The sequence below is a fragment of the Salmo salar genome, chromosome ssa09 (assembly GCF_905237065.1).
Source record: "Salmo salar chromosome ssa09, Ssal_v3.1, whole genome shotgun sequence".
NCBI classification, from domain to species: Eukaryota; Metazoa; Chordata; class Actinopteri; order Salmoniformes; family Salmonidae; genus Salmo; species Salmo salar.
This window is the reverse complement of record NC_059450.1, coordinates 85600900-85619746: the sequence shown is the minus strand read 5'-3', so window position 1 is coordinate 85619746 and position 18847 is coordinate 85600900. Positions and strand designations below refer to the sequence as shown.

Sequence of the window (18847 nt, the reverse complement as noted above, 5' to 3'; positions counted from 1 at the left end):
GAGATGACAGGTTAGTCTGAAGAAGAGGCAGAGACAGGAGAGAGGAGAGATGACAGGTTAGTCTGAAGAAGAGGCAGAGACAGGAGAGAGGAGAGATGACAGGTTAGTCTGAAGAAGAGGCAGAGACAGGAGAGAGGAGAGACTAGGGGCCAACAGCCCAGAACCCTGCAGCCATCCACTGGGCTCAACAGTCCTGTCTCTCCCACTCTCCCTTGCCAGCTGTCCCACTTGGTGAGAGGAGAGGAGGAGACATCAGGGCTTTTTGGATATACTAACTCTCTACACATTTTGGAAATTATTTTCTAATTGGGTAATTATTTTCAAAAGACATAAACTGTCTGCAGGACTACATGTACAGTGATTCTAGTTTGCTAGAGAGAGAGAGGAACTTGTAATGTGGAACACAAATAGTACCCCCATGTTTTGCACATCATTCTCTGTCAATTTCTATTTATTTTGTAGCGCTCTCCATCCTTGCTGCATAATTTAGTTCATTAGCACAAATACAAAGACCTTTTCTACACAGTTATAAAATGACAACAATATGTTCAATAAAACGAATAACAAATAAACAAATAAATCACACAAATAAAAGATAAAATAAACGCAAACGGGGTAAAATAACATAAAATCCCAGCAGAAAGTCTACTAAGGATGTACAGCTGTGATGGACAGTAGCTGCCTCTTAAACCATTTCTTAAAACAATGATGGGGATAGCTTGGCAAAATCTGGCGGGAGTGAGTTCCAGATCACAGGGCCTCTTTTTGCATGTGGTTGACGGAGCTGTTGTCTGTTTCTTGTTGAGTAGTTGTGGAATTCATATGTGACTGTGAAATAGTTTTTGACGAAAGAGGGTCATAATTATTTTAAAGAGTCGGTAACAAATTGAGCAACTTGAAGATAAATCATTTGATAAATATTCAGCAGTACTAATAGTTTGAAAAGTGACGCTGAATTGATTCTAAAGCCGGCAGATAATGTTATTCTTACAGACTGTTTCTGCAGACGACAGAGTGATAGTAGTGTAGAATGTTGTGTGCTGGCCCATGTTATTCTTACAGAGTGTTTCTGCAGACGACAGACTGATAGTAGTGTAGTATGATTTTGACATGTATCCCCTTATTTTTGGCGATCTTAGAGGTTATTGTCTTTGTGTGGTTTCCATGATAATTTATCATCAATTAAAATACCAAGGAAGTGTGTTGTACAGGCTTAATCAACAGGAATATTATCAATATGGACCCGATAGAGTCTGGATATATAATCTGGATAAATAGTCTGGATTGAATTCTCTGCTCTTTGGACTAGATAATAAAAAAAATAGTTTTTAAGATTCAGTGACATTTTGTTGATTTTAAACCACTTTGTGATATTACACAGTTCATCATTAACATTAATAAGGTCATTGAGATCTCTGTGACACTAAAACACACTTGTATCATCAGCAAACAATATCTGGGAGAGAACTTTGGATGCATACAAGTGGGAGTGAAAATGTTTCCACGCACACACGCATGCACACACATGCACACACGCACACACTTTTTTGCACATACACAACTTGAGCTCATTAATCAGTGTTTTTCCCCTTGTCAGTCTCTCTCTCCAAGTTTTAATTAAAGTTCTGTGGAACAACGCTACACACGTCATGTGTACTCTGAAGGCTCCGGCTGGAACTAGGACACTCATTATATGGAATACGTGGAATCTGTCTGGAACTCCCCAACCAGGCCTCAGTAATTGTGTGTGTACGTGTAACAGTAAACACACACTCTTCTACAGTATTCATTCTCTATGTTAGTCCCTGGCTGTGTCCAGTGTTCTTCTACAGTATTCATTCTCTATGTTAGTCCCTGGCTGTGTCCAGTGTTCTGCATATCAAACAGATGTTGTTCATGTGGTTTGTTAAGATCAGTGTGGGAGTAGAGTCCGAGGGGGGTTAGAGGGTGTGTGTGTTGGGGGAGGGGGCATGACTGGGAGTAGAGTCCGAGGGTAGTTAGAGGATGTGTGTGTGTTGGGGGAGGGGGGATGACTGGGAGTAGAGTCCGAGGGGGGTTAGAGGGTGTGTGTGTTGGGGGAGGGGGGGATGACTGGGAGTAGAGTCCGAGGGGGGTTAGAGGATGTGTGTGTGTTGGGGGAGGGGGGGATGACTGGGAGTAGAGTCCGAGGGGGGTTAGAGGGTGTGTGTGTTGGGGGAGGGGGGGATGACTGGGAGTAGAGTCCGAGGGGGGTTAGAGGATGTGTGTGTGTTGGGGGAGGGGGGATGACTGGGAGTAGAGTCCGAGGGGGGTTAGAGGGTGTGTGTGTTGGGGGGAGGGGGCATGACTGGGAGGTAGAGTCCGAGGGGGGGTTAGAGGGTGTGTATGTTGGGGGGAGGGGGGATGACTGGGACTAGAGTCCGAGGGGGGTTAGAGGGTGTGTGTGTTGGGGGAGGGGGGGATGACTGGGAGTAGACTCCGAGGGGGGTTAGAGGGTGTGTGTGTTGGGGGAGGGGGGATGACTGGGAGTAGAGTCCGAGGGGGGTTAGAGGGTGTGTGTGTTGGGGGGAGGGGGGATGACTGGGACTAGAGTCCGAGGGGGGTTAGAGGGTGTGTGTGTTGGGGGAGGGGGGGATGACTGGGAGTAGACTCCGAGGGGGGTTAGAGGGTGTGTGTGTTGGGGGAGGGGGGATGACTGGGAGTAGAGTCCGAGGGGGTTAGATGGTGTGTGTGTTGGGGGAGGGGGATGACTGGGAGTAGAGTCCGAGGGGGGTTAGAGTGTGTGTGTGAGGACTGGGAGTAGAGTCCGAGGGGGGTTAGAGGGTGTGTGTGTTGGGGGGGATGACTGGGAGTAGAGTCCGAGGGGGGTTGGAGGGTGTGTGTGTTGGGGGGGGATGACTGGGAGTAGAGTCCGAGGGGGTTAGAGGATGTGTGTGTTGGGGGGGATGACTGGGAGTAGAGTCCGAGGGGGGTTAGAGGATAGGTGTGTTGGGGGAGGGGGGGATGACTGGGAGTGGAGTCCGAGGGGGGTTCGAGGGTATGTGTGTTGGGGGAGGGGGGGATGACTGGGATGGATGAAATAGACAGATAACATGTCTATGTCTAACTCTAACCTTAAATGAAGACCAAAAAGCTAATTATTATTATTAGTATATACATTATTTTTTTTACAAAGAAGCGTCCCGTCCACTAGAATGCCAAGAGGAAACCTGGCACCATCCCAATGGTGAAGCATGATGGTGGTGGCTGCATCATGCCGTGGGGGTGTTTTTGACCTACACATTACATACACATTCCCTAATTACCACTTTTCATAATAAGATATAAGGCTTTAGTAGACCCACTCTGGCTCTGTCTGCCTCTTCATTGTCTAAATAGTACTGGAGATTTTAGACTACATCATAACATATTCCCATTATCACAACAATGTGATACAGTACGCTGTTAGAAAAAAGGGTTCCAAAAGGGGTTCTTTGGATTTCCCCATTTCCCTCTTTTTGGTTCCAGGTAGAATCCTTTCCTATTCCAGTTAGAACCCTCTGTAGAAACGACTCTACATGGAATCTAAAAGGCCTCTAGCTGGAACCAAAAGGGTTCTACCTGGAACCAAAAAAAAGGGTTCTTCAAACCCTTTTAGGTTCTAGATGGCACCTGTTCTAACCTAACTCCTCCACACTGGCACAATGTAGTGGCCACTTCTTGCAAGATGTCCATACTGTTTCAATTCACTTGCTCTAGTTCCCACTCGCTCTCTTCAGTGTTTGCACTAGCTGTATATTCCAGTATCACAGTGACGTGTTACAGTACATTGTAATCTAGCTCCTCCACTCTGGCACAACGTGCTGTGTTGTATTGTATGTACGCTGATAAGAGGATGGATGAACTCTCGGATGAGAATTTGGTTAATAAGTTATAACTTAATTGGCTCGTCGGTCCCTCTCTGCCAGCGGACATATGGCTTCCTTCCATCTCCTCTGCTCTATTTGGCCTGGAGACCCATTATTCATCAGCTCCAATTTACCATGCAGCCACAGCCAGCTAATTAGGTTTGGTGAACTGACCCCTCTGAGTTACTGTAGGGCTGATGTGGACTCTCTGATTAGGCCTCTGTTTCATCACCTCAGAGAGAGTGTGTCTGTGTGCGTGTGCGTGTGCATGTGTGTGTGTGTGTGTGTGTGTGTGTGTGTGTGTGTGTGTGTGTGTGTGTGTGTGTGTGTGTGTGTGTGTGTGTGTGTGTGTGTGTGTGTGTGTGTGTGTGTGTGTGTGTGTGTGTGTGTGTGTGTGTTAGACACGTTGTTAGCAATCAGACTTTCTGCTGACCAGACTAACTGTCTCAAGGTTGGACAAGGCCAGGACAACCGAATCGCCGCTGCATAAATTCACCATTCAAGTGACGTCACAACGTTTCAGGAAGAACTTTATGCGCTCCTCTGCTTCTCGACAGTTCTGATGACCTGTTCTGAGGTTTGGATAGAGACACAGGGTGGCTTTTGTCAGAGATAGTGTTAACGCCTGTACTGAAGACTTTTCAGGGACTTGATGTCTGAGGTGACATTAAGCCATAATAGCAATATCAACTCACATGATATCAGACCAAAACACTCTCTTTTTACAATGTTTTCTGCCACAGTACTTTACCGATTGACCATTTGTACTAAAACTAGCCGACCAGCCTGTTGTACCGAGTTACCAGCAGTAATTGCTGAAGGTCAAATCCTAACTTTCACTTAAGTCATACATTGATGTCAATGGGAGAATAAGAGAAAATTTGACTTTAAGTGGAAGATAGGATTGGTCCCTGAATGACCACTTTCCCTAGATGATCAACCCGGTGTACCAACTAGCTGATGGACCAGTTGTTAGCCACAAGATTTCAGTGTTTCCTTACTCACCCTGAAGAACTCTTTGGTGGAACCAGCATCCAGAGTTCCGTAGGCGATCTCAGTCTGTTTAGCCAGGTCCTCAGCACTCTCTATGGGGGAGACCATCCTCTCCACTGTGAGGAAAGCAGCCAGGTTGGCCGTGTAGGAGGAGATGATGATGAGAGTGAAAAACCACCACACGCCCCCTACTATTCTCCCTGATAGGGACCTGAGAGAGAGAGATACGGAGACAGAGAGAGAGAGACAGAGAGAGAGAGGGGGGAGGGGAGAGAGAGGGGGGAGAGAGGGAGAGAGAGGGTGGAGAGAGAGAGAGAGGGTAGGATGAAACCGAGAGAGAGGGAGAGAGAGGGAGAGAGAGGGGGAGAGAGAGAGAGAGGGTAGGATGAAACCGAGAGAGAGGGAGAGAGAGGGAGAGAGAGGGGGGAGAGAGAGAGAGGGTAGGATGAAACCGAGAGAGAGGGAGAGAGAGGGAGGAGGAAACAGAGGGAGAGGGAAGGAAACAGAGGGAGAGGGAAGGAAACAGAGGGAGAGGGAGATAGAGAGAGAGGGAAGGAAGGAAACAGAAGGAGAGGGAGATAGAGAGGGAAGGAAACAGAGGGAGAGAAGGAAACAGAGGGAGAGGGAGACAGAGAGGGAAGGAAACAGATGGAGAGAGGGATAGAGAGGGAAGGAAACAGAGGGAGAGGGAGATAGAGAAGGAAGGAAACAGAGGGAGAGGGAGATAAGGAAGGAAACAGAAGGAGAGGGAGATAGAGAGGGAAGGAAACAGAGGGAGAGGGAGATAGAGAAGGAAGGAAACAGAGGGAGAGGGAGATAGAGAGGGAAGGAAACAGAGGGAGAGGGAGATAGAGAGGGAAGGAAACAGAGGGAGAGGGAGATAGAGAGGGAAGGAAACAGAGGGAGAGGGAGATAGAGAGGGAAGGAAACAGAGGGAGAGAAGGACAGAGAGGGAAGGAAACAGATGGAGAGGGAGATAGAGAGGGAAGGAAACAGAGGGAGAGGGAGATAGAGAGGGAAGGAAACAGAGGGAGAGGGAGATAGAGAAGGAAGGAAACAGAAGGAGAGGGAGATAGAGAGGGAAGGAAACAGAGGGAGAGGGAGATAGAGAGGGAGCATTAACAACACATTAGAGAGAGGTGCCATTACCAGAGTTTGTACACCCAGCTGGTGTCTGTCCATCCCATATAGTAGGAGATAATGGCAGTAAATACACTACAGGTGATAATGGCAGTAAATACAACACTGCATCTAAAGCTACAGACTCAGCTCACTGGAACATCGTCTGTAAGACCATAAAATCCTTGGTTAGCCTGGCTAGAAAAACCTAAAGCTGAGTCAGTATATTCTAATAGTATATTCCCCTCCCCCAACACACACACACATCCTCGAACCCCCCTCAGACTCTACTTCCAGTCACCCCCCCTCCCCAACACACACACACCCTCGAACCCCCCTCAGACTCTACTCCCAGTCATTCCTCCCCTTCCCAACACACACACCCTCAAATCCCCCTTTAGACTCTACTCCCAGTCATCCCCCAAAACGAACACACCCTCGAACCCCCCTCAGACTCTACTCCCAGTCATCCCCCCCTCCCCCAACACACACACCCTTGAACCCCCCTTGGAGCTATATCCGAGCTATATCCGAGCTATATTAGAGCTATTTTAGAGCTATATTGGAGCTATTTTACAGCTATATTAGAGCTATATTGGAGCTATATTGGAGCTATATTGGAGCTACTTTACAGCTATATTAGTGCTATATTGGAGCTATTTTAGAGCTATATTGGAGCAATTGTACAGCTATTTTAGAGCTATATTAGAGCCATATTAGAGCTACTTTACAGCTATATTAGAGCTATATTGGAGCTATATTGGAGTATTTTAGAGCTACTTTACAGCTATATTAGAGCTATTTTGGAGCTATATTGGAGCTATTTTAGAGCTATATGGGAGCTACTTTACAGCTATTATAGAGCTATATTAGAGCTACTTTACAGCTATATTGGAGTTATATTGGAGCTATTTTGGAGCTATTTTAGAGCTATATTAGAGCTACTTTACAGCTATATTAGAGTTATTTTGGAGCTATATTGGAGCTATTTTAGAGCTATAATAGAGCTATATTGGAGCTATTTTACAGCTATTTTAGAGCTACTTTGCAGCTATATTAGAGCTATATCGGAGCTATATTGGAGCTATTTTAGAGCTATATTAGAGCTATATTGCAGCTATTTTAGAGCTATTTTAGAGCTATATTGGAGGTATTTTACAGCTATTTTAGAGCTATATTAGAGCTATTTTACAGCTATTGTAGAGCTATATTACAGCTATATTAGAGCTGTATTGGAGCTATTTTACAGCTATTTTAGAGCTATATTGGAGCTACTTTACAGCTATATTAGAGCTATATTGGAGCTATGTGGTAGCTATTTTACAGCTATATTGGAGCTATTTTACAGCTATATTGGAGCTATATTACAGCTATATTGGAGCTATTTTACAGATATTTTACAGGAAAATTGGCGCTATATTGGAGCTATATTAGAGCTATTTTACAGCTATTTTACAGCTATATTACAGCTATATTGGACATATTGTACAGCTATTTTACAGCTATATTGGATCTATTTTGGAGCACCGGCAGGTAGCCTATTGTATTCTATTGAAGAGAAGAAGCACACGATTCCAATCTACATATGGTATTTTAACATTAGATCAACCCCATGGTATTTTAACATTAGATCAACCCCATGGTATTTTAACATTAGATCAACCCCATGGTATTTTAACATTAGATCAACCCCATGGTATTTTAACATAGATCAACCCCATGGTATTTTAACATTAGATCAACCCCATGGTATTTTAACATTAGATCAACCCCATGGTATTTTAACATTAGATCAACCCCATGGTATTTTAACATTAGATCAACCCCATGGTATTTTAACATTAGATCAACCCCATGATATTTTAACATTAGATCAACCCCATGGTATTTTAACATTAGATCAACCCCATGATATTTTAACATTAGATCAACCCCATGGTATTTTTACATTAGATCAAGACCATGGTATTTTTACATTAGATCAACCCCATGGTATTTTAACATTAGATCAAGACCATGGTATTTTTACATTAGATCAACACCATGGTATTTTTACATTAGATCAACCCCATGGTATTTTAACATTAGATCAACCCCATGGTATTATTACATTAGATCAACCCCATGGTATTTTAACATTAGATCAACCCCATGGTATTTTAACATTAGATCAACCCCATGGTATTTTAACATTAGATCAACCCCATGGTATTTTAACATTAGATCAACCCCATGGTATTTTAACATTAGATCAACCCCATGGTATTTTTACATTAGATCAACCCCATGTTATTTTAACATTAGATCAACCCCATGGTATTATAACATTAGATCAACCCCATGGTATTTTTACATTAGATCAACACCATGTTATTTTAACATTAGATCAACCCCATGGTATTTTAACATTAGATCAACCCCATGGTATTTTAACATTAGATCAACCCCATGGTATTTTAACATTAGATCAACCCCATGGTATTTTAACATTAGATCAACCCCATGGTATTTTAACATTAGATCAACCCCATGGTATTTTTACATTAGATCAACCCCATGGTATTTTTACATTAGATCAACCACATGGTATTTTAACATTAGATCAACCCCATGGTATTTTAACATTAGATCAACCCCATGGTATTTTAACATTAGATCAACCCCATGGTATTTTTACATTAGATCAACCACATGGTATTTTAACATTAGATCAAGACCATGGTATTTTAACATTAGATCAACCCCATGGTATTTTAACATTAGATCAACCCCATGATATTTTAACATTAGATCAACCCCATGGTATTTTTACATTAGATCAACCACATGGTATTTTAACATTAGATCAACCCCATGATATTTTTACATTAGATCAACCCCATGTTATTTTAACATTAGATCAACCCCATGGTATTTTAACATTAGATCAACCCCATGGTATTTTTACATTAGATCAACCCCATGCTATTTTAACATTAGATCAACCCCATGGTATTTTTACATTAGATCAACCCCATGGTATTTTTACATTAGATCAACACCATGGTATTTTAACATTAGATCAACCCCATGGTATTTTAACATTAGATCAACACCATGGTATTTTAACATAGATCAACCCCATGGTATTATTACATTAGATCAACCCCATGGTATTTTAACATTAGATCAACCCCATGGTATTTTTACATTAGATCAACCCCATGGTATTTTAACATTAGATCAACCCCATGGTATTTTTACATTAGATCAACCCCATGGTATTTTAACATTAGATCAACCCCATGGTATTTTAACATTAGATCAACCCCATGGTATTTTAACATTAGATCAACCCCATGGTATTTTAACATTAGATCAACCCCATGGTATTTTAACATTAGATCAACCCCATGGTATTATTACATTAGATCAACACCATGGCATTATTACATTAGATCAACACCATGGCATTTCCATCCAGGTCAACCGTGATACAAGTCAGTATTCGACGTCCATCCATGTCTGACATCGGGAGATGAAGTAGAAACCGGCCACTAGAGGCAACAGTGAGTGCTGTTACTACGGTGTTGTGGACGGGGATGCAGATGGGTGTAAGCATCTGATTCAAAAGATTGCATGTTCGAATCCAGGGATAAAATACTTCACGTTTGGAATAACTTTGAAATTTGACATTTGAGAAACATGGATGAATGTTGAATTATGATGTGAGACTGTGAGAGCTGGTAGTGTATTTCTACCCCATTGTATTTGTAGGTCAGACCTATGGTGCCCGTTTTATTTCTAGATCAGATAATTTCCTACCTGGGTGATATCTCACATCCTTGCTGCATGAAGGCTCCCAGAGAGAACCACAGAGAGTTGAAGATGCCAAAGTCGTTGGGAGGATCTGGAGGTGTCTGGGGGTCTTTGGTCTCATCCTGTTCATCCAGGTTCCACTCATAAGGGCTGAAACGGCTGACCAGGAACAGGACCACGCTGACACCGATGTAGGCGAACACGATACACATCCATATCTCATAGGCCAGCGGGTCCAGGAAGGAGAACACCCCGGGTTTAGACTTCTGGGGCTTCTTGATCATGATGGAGATGCCCAGAGACATGAAGGGCTTGGAGAAGTCGATCACTTCCTCACGAACCAGGGTTATGGTGAGAGGTGCCACAGCTATATCTGCTCTCTGGAAACAGAAACACGTAGTGGGTTAGTTTGGTTCCAGCTGAGATATGTTTTTTTATCTAGATATTATGTATCACTGTTGCTGGATTCAGACTAACCTATGACTTGAGGTAGAATGAAATGAAAATGTGTTTGTTAAATGAAGCTCCTTATATAACTTACGGACAGTTTCTTCAAATATTGGCCTATGGTTCTGCTTTATATTCTCAAAGCGGACAAAACAAAACATCATGAAGAGGAAAAGGAAACGCTTGAACAGTCTGTGCCTCAGGATGCTTTCAGTCAACACAACAACAACATCAAAGAAATATCAATAATGTGTAGAATGTGTACTATATTGAGTTCTACAACAAATATTTCCACAATCAGAGAACAGAGGGAGAAAAAAAGCTAAAACGTTTTTCAAACATTTCATGTTCACCTTTCCCAAAAAGTTTTCTAGACACAGATTGGGCATAACTAGCAACACATAAATGGGTGTATGAGTCAGATGTGAAATATGTAGCACCCCATGGCGCAGTGTCTATCCCTGTCTAGTTAGTTTAAAGCTTTCAGACTGTGGGAGACTGATTGGGTCTAACCAGAGGGATGCTAAGAACAGGCTGGAAACTTTGCAGGTGTATGAAGAAAAACGTATATTACAGAAATCCTTTTCCGTTTATCTTCAGTTCATGAAACTCACAGTTAGTGTCAATATATCCTAAAATAATTTGTATATACATAGCTAATTAAAGGGAATACGCTATTTATTTGTAACACAGGCAGGGGAAATATCCCCCAAAACAAGCATATGTCCTGTGTCCCAAATGGTAGCCTATTCCCTATGGGCCCTGTCCAAAGTGGTGCACAGGTAGGGAATAGGGTGCCATTTGGGATGTGAGATGCAGCCAAGGCTTTTCAGGGCAGATGAATAATAGTTGCTGATAATCTTTCTGTAACACAACAGTAAATATATACACCAGTGTAACTGTTATGTAGATGTGTCTAACAGTATAAAACAGCTCTGATTTAAATTACAGCCTTTCAAGTGGTTATTGTGGGATAAACACAGTAACCCAAGCCTGTGTGAAGAAACCCCTCCACTTCAGCATTCCTCCCTCCCTCCCTGCCTCCCTCCCATCCCATTCAGAGCGCCTCCATGCCCGGAAGAGAAGAGACAAGACTTTTGTCATCTACATTATTTTTATCTTCCAAGCTCCCCTTCATCTCTTTCATCTTTCTTTCTGTCGTTCTTTCTTTCTCTCGTTCTTCCTTTCTCTCTTTCTTTCATTCTGTCATTCTTTCTTTCTCTCTTTCTTTCATTCTGTCATTCTTTCTTTCTTTCTCTCCTCCCCATCATGGCTTGTTACCAAAACACATCCTTGAAAGTGGTGATGGCACTATCAAAACGATGGGCTTTCTTACTTTGTTAAAAAAAACAGCAGAAGAAGAGAATGAATCTCTAATGAATTAAGACACAAGTTACTGCTGGAGCTTGGGTGTAGCATACGACGCAATTCATCAAACAGCAGCTTTTGTTCACAGGCAGTGATTCGTGAAGTACATGTCTTTGTATTGTGGCCTAAAGCATTGTGTTTCTACAAATAAATTAGTAGAAGAAAAAAACGTGATAAAGCAACATGAGGAGAGAACGTTTCGTAGAAGTTGAAACGGTTTGGAAATACAACAATAAACGCAATGAAGGCGTTATTGGGATGTTTCTGTACCCTGTGGACACGGTGATCGTAGCCTAGGCAGCAGTGCTATAATATAACCACTTAAGTCTAACGGTGTCCGTGGTAACGGTCAATCAATAGAGAAGAGAACACTCAGCCATAGAGAAAGAGTTTCAGGGTTTTAGGGCTAACCTTTAAATGACAGCTAAGATCACATTAATTTCCTGGACAGAAGGTTACCCAGCCTTTACACAATCATTAGACCTGCTTGGCCTGACTGCCCACGTGTAACCACATTGACACGGTGGCTGGTGATAGACATAAATAACCACATTGACACGGTGGCTGGTGATGGACATAAATAGCCACAGTGACACTAACGGATGGTGATGGACATAAATAACCACAGTGACACTAACGGATGGTGATAGACATAAATAACCACATTGACACAGTGGATAGTGATGGACATAAATAGCCACAGTGACACTAACGGATGGTGATGGACATAAATAGCCACAGTGACACAGTGGATGGTGATGGACATAAATAACCACATTGACACAGTGGATGGTGATGGACATAAATAACCACATTGACACGGTGGCTGGTGATGGACATAAATAGCCACAGTGACACTAACGAATGGTGATGGACATAAATAGCCACAGTGACACAGTGGATGGTGATGGACATAATCACAGATCCTCTATCATCCATTTTATATACAGCCCTCTCCCCTGCTCCAAAATCATCCATTTTATATACGTCCCTCTCCCCTGCTCCTCAATCATCCATTTAATTAATATACAGCCCTCTCGCCTGTTCCTCTATCATCCATTGTATATACAGCCCTCTCCCCTGCTCCTCTATCATCCATTTTATATACAGCCCTCTCCCCTTCTCCAAAATCATCCATTTTATATACGTCCCTCTCCCCTGCTCCAAAATCATCCATTTAATATACATCCCTCTCCCCTGCTTCTCTATCATCCATTTTATATACAGCCCTCGGCCCTGCTCCTCTATCATCCATTTTATATACAGCCCTCTCCCCTTCTCCAAAATCATCCATTTTATATACGTCCCTCTCCCCTGCTCCAAAATCATCCATTTAATATACATCCCTCTCCCCTGCTTCTCTATCATCCATTTTATATACAGCCCTCGGCCCTGTTCCTCTATCATCCATTTTATATACAGCCCTCTCCCCTGCTCCTCTATCATCCATGTTATATACAGCCCTCCCCCCTGCTCCTCTATCATCCATGTTATATACAGCCCTCCCCCCTGCTCCTCTATCATCCATGTTATATACAGCCCTCTTGCCTGCTCCAAAATCATCTATTTTATATACGTCCCTCTCCCCTGCTCCAAAATCATAAATTTAATACACATCCCTCTCCCCTGCTCCTCAATCATCCATTTAATATACAGCCCTCCCCCCTGCTCCTCTATCATCCATTTAATATACAGCCCTCCTCCTGCTCCTCTATCATCCATTTAATATACAGCCCTCCCCCCTGCTCCTCTATCATCCATTTAATATACAGCCCTCTCCCCTGCTCCTCCATCATTCATTTAATATACAGCCCTCCCCCCTGCTCCTCTATCATCCATGTTATATACAGCCCTCCCCCCTGCTCCTCTATCATCCATTTAATATACAGCCCTCCCCCCTGCTCCTCTATCATCCATTTAATATACAGCCCTCCCCCCTGCTCCTCTATCATCCATTTCATATACATCCCTCCCCCCTGCTCCTCCATCATCCATTTAATATACAGCCCTCCCCCCTGCTCCTCCATCATCCATTTTATATACAGCCCTCTCCCCTGCTCCAAAATCATCCATTTTATATACAGCCCTCTCCCCTGCTCCAAAATCATCCATTTTATATACAGCCCTCTCCCCTGCTCCAAAATCATCCATTTATATACGTCAGTTGGTAGAGCATGGCGTCAGGGTTCTGGGTTCGACTCCCACATGGGGACCAGTAGGAAGAATGTATTAAAATGTATGCACTCACTACTGTAAGTCTCTCTGTATAAGAGCGTCTGCTAAATGACGTAAATGTAAAATAGGAGGCAGACTATAAACATTGTAACACAATCACATTGTTAAGACATACCTTTTCTCTTTCAACTGCTGGTAGTGAATGTTTAAACAAATAATGCATCCCAAATGGAACTCTGTTCCCTATATAGTGCACTATATAGAGCCCTATGGATCCTGGTCAAAAGTAGTGCACTATATAGGGAATGAAGTGATATTTGGGACGCATTCTTTGGTGAAGTAACAATGAACATCAGTGAGAGACTTAGAGATGACTCCACTTACCCCATACACCAGTTCCCCCACCATCCCGTTCCACGTCTTGGTGTCTGGATCCCGCGCACCATACTTCCCGTCTGCTACTACTGACAGTTTGTATCTTATCCCCACATGTTTAGCAATTTCGGCAGCTAAATCGACACAGTAGCCTTCATATCTGTCATTCCCCTCCAGATTCATCTGGTGTTTCTTGTACATCACATAAGGGGCTTCCTGTTAACAGTCAGATCACACGCTGGTTTATTGTCATGCACACACGCACACACACACACACACACACACACACACACACACACACACACACACACACACACACACACACAGTAGCTTCAACCAGTAGTCTCATGCAAGCAGGCATGTGCAGATGATATACCACAGATGCATTGAAATACATGTTGATAACAGCAGGATGACAAGCCAGGTAGGTGTTTTACCAAGCTGTGGTGGCCAGCGGACCCCCAGCCCTAATTCACTCAGCCTCCTGTCTCTCAGCCCTGGGGAACGGTTGTGTGTGTGTGTGTGTGCGCGCGTTTGTGTGTGTGTGTGACAAACTACCAGTTGAAGAGGACCACATGCTTCTCACAGTGTCTTGCTAAAGCTACAATATGCCTTAGTTAGAGGTTTGTGGACTTCAACAGGAGCTGTGTGTGTTGGTAGGCTGGGAGTGGGTTAGCTCAGAGTGGGATGGGGTGGAGGTTCATAAAGTAAATGGCCATGACTTGGAGAGGGAAGTGAGTGCTACTACATTGATATCTCAACATAATCATCAACAAGCACATTGCACCAATCAATGAGCAAAGGGTGAAGCCTTTGGTAATAGTCATTGCAACAAAACAAAAAAACGAAAAGAAAAGGGAGCCATTTCCATTATAATCCCAAAATGCAAATAAAAAATGTATCTTGTAAGTAAATAAATAAATATTTAAAAGACAAACACCACCAGGAGAGCGGAGCGTGCTTTTAACCCCACTATTTTCAAACACTGGAGCTAGCGTGTTGTTATGGTTTCATCATTACCCAACAAAAGAAGAGCTGCTGCTCACACAGAGCAGACGACGCCATTAGAGACAACACATAATTAGAGGGATGCAAGTGGAGAAGCAATGGCTTGTTTGTTCTGTGCTGAACATATATCCTCTTCACCCTTGCATGATTGTAAATGTACCCCCCCCCGGGTTAACATAATGTTTATCTACTGATGCTTTTACCCATTCTGAAACCTTTAAATGCTTCCTTTTTAGAGAGAGAGAGATCGAGAGAGAGAGCGAGCGAGAAAGAGATCGAGAGAGAAAGAGAGAGAGAGACACACAGAGAGAGAGAGACCTTTCAGAATATAGATTGAAGGTAATTGTGTAGGAAGGAATACTGTATCCCTGAACTCTTAGGACCTTCATCACTTTTCAAATGTTTTCCTTTTCAAGAGTGTTCCTTTACTATTCAGAGGTTGTTTATAGGACAAGATCGATGCGATAGCTGACCAAGTCTCGAGGTTTTGCATTGCATGATAAGCTGTAAACCACACTATCTACCTAGAGAGTTTTCATCCGTATTTTTCGTAGCTATCTACATACCACCACAGACTGATGCTGGCACTAAGACAGCACTCAATGAGCTGTATTCCACCATAAGCAAACAGGAAAATGCTCACACAGAGGCGGCGCTCCTAGTGGCCGGGGACTTTAATGCAGGGAAACTTAAATCGTTCTTACCAAATTTCTATCAGCATGTTAAATGTGCAACCAGAGGGAAAATAACTCTGGACCACCTTTACTCCACACACAGAGATGCATACAAAGCTCTCCCTCGCCCTCCATTTCGCAAATCTGACCATAATTCTATCCTCCTGATTCCTGCTTACAAGCGTAAATTAAAGCAGGAAGCACCAGTGACTCGATCAATAAAAAAGTGGTCAGATGAAGCAGATGCTAAGCCACAGGACTGTTTTGCTAGCACAGACTGGAATATGTTCTGGGATTTCTAAGTGCGTTGATGACGTCGTCCCCACAGTGACTGTACATACATACCCCAACCAGAAGCCATGGCGTACAGGCAACATCCGCACTGAGCTAAAGGCTAGAGCTGCCGCTTTCAAGGAGCGGGACTCTTTTTTAAAATTATTATTTATATTTTACCTTTATTTAACTAAGCAAGTCAGTTAAGAACAAATTCTTATTTTCAATGACGGCCTAGGAACAGTGGGTTAACTGCCTTGTTCAGGCTGATAACCCAGAAGCTTATAAGAAATCCCGCTATGCCATCCGACGAACCATCAAACAGGCAAAGCGTCAATACAGGACTAAGATTGAATCGTACTACACCGGCTCTGACGCTCGTTGGATAAGGCAGGGCTTGCAAACCATTACAGACTACAGCGGGAAGCACAGCCGAGAGCTGCCCAGTAACACGAGCCTACCAGATGAGCTAAACTACTTCTATGCTCGCCTCGGGGCAAATAACACTGAAACATGCATGAGAGCATCAGCTGTTCCGGAAGACTGTGTGATGACCCTCTCCGCAGCCGATGAGTAAGACCTTTAACCTCTATGAGTATAACAGAACTCATATGGCAGGCAAAAACCTGAGAAAAATCCAACCAGGAAGTGGGAAATCTGGTGCTTGTAGTCTTTTCAAGTCATTGCCTATCTAACACACAGTGACTTAGGGTTCATTTTACACTTCCTAAGGCTTCCACTAGATGTCAACAGTCTTTAGAACCTAGTTTCAGGCTTTTGCAGTGAACAGAGAGTGAACAAGAAGGTCGGGAAGTTGGTGACTCAGAAAATGACATGAGTTCATTGGCGCGCATTCACATGATGAGGTAGCTGTGTTCCAAAACGTTTTTCAAGACATTGGAATCGTCCGGTTGGAATATTATTGAAGTTTTATGTTAACCTGTTAGGGCTAGGGGGCAATATTTACACGGCCGGATAAAAAACGTACCTGATTTAATCTGGTTATTACTACTGCCCAGAAACTAGAATATGCATATAATTATTGGCTTTGGATAGAAAACACCCTAAAGTTTCTAAAACTGTTTGAATGGTGTCTGTGAGTATAACAGAACTCATATGGCAGGCAAAAACCTGAGAAGATTCTGTACAGGAAGTGCCCTCTCTGACCATTCCTTGGGCTTCTTGACTCTTTTTATTGAAAACTTAGGATCTTTGCTGTAATGTGACACTTCCTACGGCTCCCATAGGCTCTCAGAACCCGGGAAAAAGCTGAATGATGTCGAGGCAGCTCCTGGCTGAAAAACATTAGCGCCTTTGGTAAGTGGTCTATCAGAGGACAATGAGACTGAGGCGCGTGCACGAGGCGACCCCATGTTTTTATTTTCTCCCTCGTTGTACTAAAACACAGATTCCCGGTCGGAATATTATCGCTTTTTTACGAGAAAAATGGCATAAAAATTGATTTTAAACAGCGGTTGACATGCTTCGAAGTACGGTAATGGAATATTTAGATTTTTTTGGTCACGAAACGCGTCGGGCGCGTCACCCTTCTTTACACTTCGGACAGTGTCTTGAACACACGAACAAAACAGAGGATATTTGAACATAACTATGGATTATTTTGAACCAAACCAACATTTGTTATTTAAGTAGAAGTCCTGGGAGTGCATTCTGACGAAGAACAGCAAAGGTAATAACATTTTTCTTATAGTAAATCTGACTTTGGTGAGGGCTAAACTTGGTGGGTGTCTAAATAGCTAGCCCTGTGATGCCGGGCTATCTACTTAGAATATTGCAAAATGTGCTTTCACCGAAAAGCTATTTTAAAATCGGACATAGCGAGTGCATAGAGGAGTTCTGTATCTATAATTCTTAAAATAATTGTTATGTTTTTTGTGAAAGTTTATCGTGAGTAATTTAGTAAATTCACCGGAAGTTTGCGAGGGGTATGCTAGTTCTGAACGTCACATGCTAATGTAAAAAGCTGGTTTTTGATATAAATATGAACTTGATTGAACAAAACATGCATGTATTGTATAACATAATGTCCTAGGCGTGTCATCTGATGAAGATCATCAAAGGTTAGTGCTGCATTTAGCTGTGGTTTGGGTTTATGTGACATTATATGCTAGCTTGAAAAATGGGTGTCTGATTATTTCTGGCTGGGTACTCTGCTGACATAATCTAATGTTTTGCTTTCGTTGTAAAGCCCTTTTGAAATCGGACAGTGTGGTTAGATTAATGAGAGTCTTGTCTTTAAAATGGTGTAAAATAGTCATATGTTTGAGAAATTGAAGTAATAGCATTTCTAAGGTATTTGAATAACGCGCCACAGGATTCCACTGGCTGTTACGTAGGTGGGACGATTTCGTCCCACCTTCCCTAGAGAGGTTAAAAAGGCCCTAAAGATTGATGCTATACAACGTTTGACATGTTTCAACGAACGTAAATATAACTTTTTTTAAACTTTTCGTCGTGAAATTTTGGGCGCGCTTCCTACATTTGGAGTAGCTTACTGAACGCGCAAACAACAAGGAGGTATTTGGACATAAATTATGGACTTTATCGAACAAAATAACATTTATTGTGGATCTTGGATTCCTGGAAGTGCCTTCTGATGAAGATCATCAAAGGTAAGTGAATATTTATAATGCTATTTATGATTTTAGATGACTCCAAAATGGCGGGTATCTGTATTGCCTGGTGTATGTTTCTGAGCGCCGTACTCAGATTATTGCAAAGTGTGCTTTC

The 18847-nt window shown here is 42.8% G+C and overlaps 1 protein-coding gene across 4 annotated transcripts in view; it reads right to left on the bottom strand.

Annotated features, from left to right (window-relative positions):
- Nucleotides 1-18847, bottom strand: part of LOC106612181 (glutamate receptor 3) — a 212511-nt gene that overhangs the window by 28725 nt on the left and 164939 nt on the right. For all 4 annotated transcript variants that reach the window (XR_006771069.1, XR_006771070.1, XM_045724148.1 and 1 more), the window contains exons 10-12: nt 14151-14357; nt 9783-10156; nt 4872-5070 (exon numbers count right to left, since the gene is read on the bottom strand). Coding sequence is in view for 2 of the 4 variants with exons in the window: in XM_045724148.1 (XP_045580104.1) it covers nt 4872-5070; nt 9783-10156; nt 14151-14357 (780 nt within the window). In the remaining 2 variants the exon portion in view is untranslated. The remainder of the gene's footprint in view (nt 1-4871; nt 5071-9782; nt 10157-14150; nt 14358-18847) is intronic.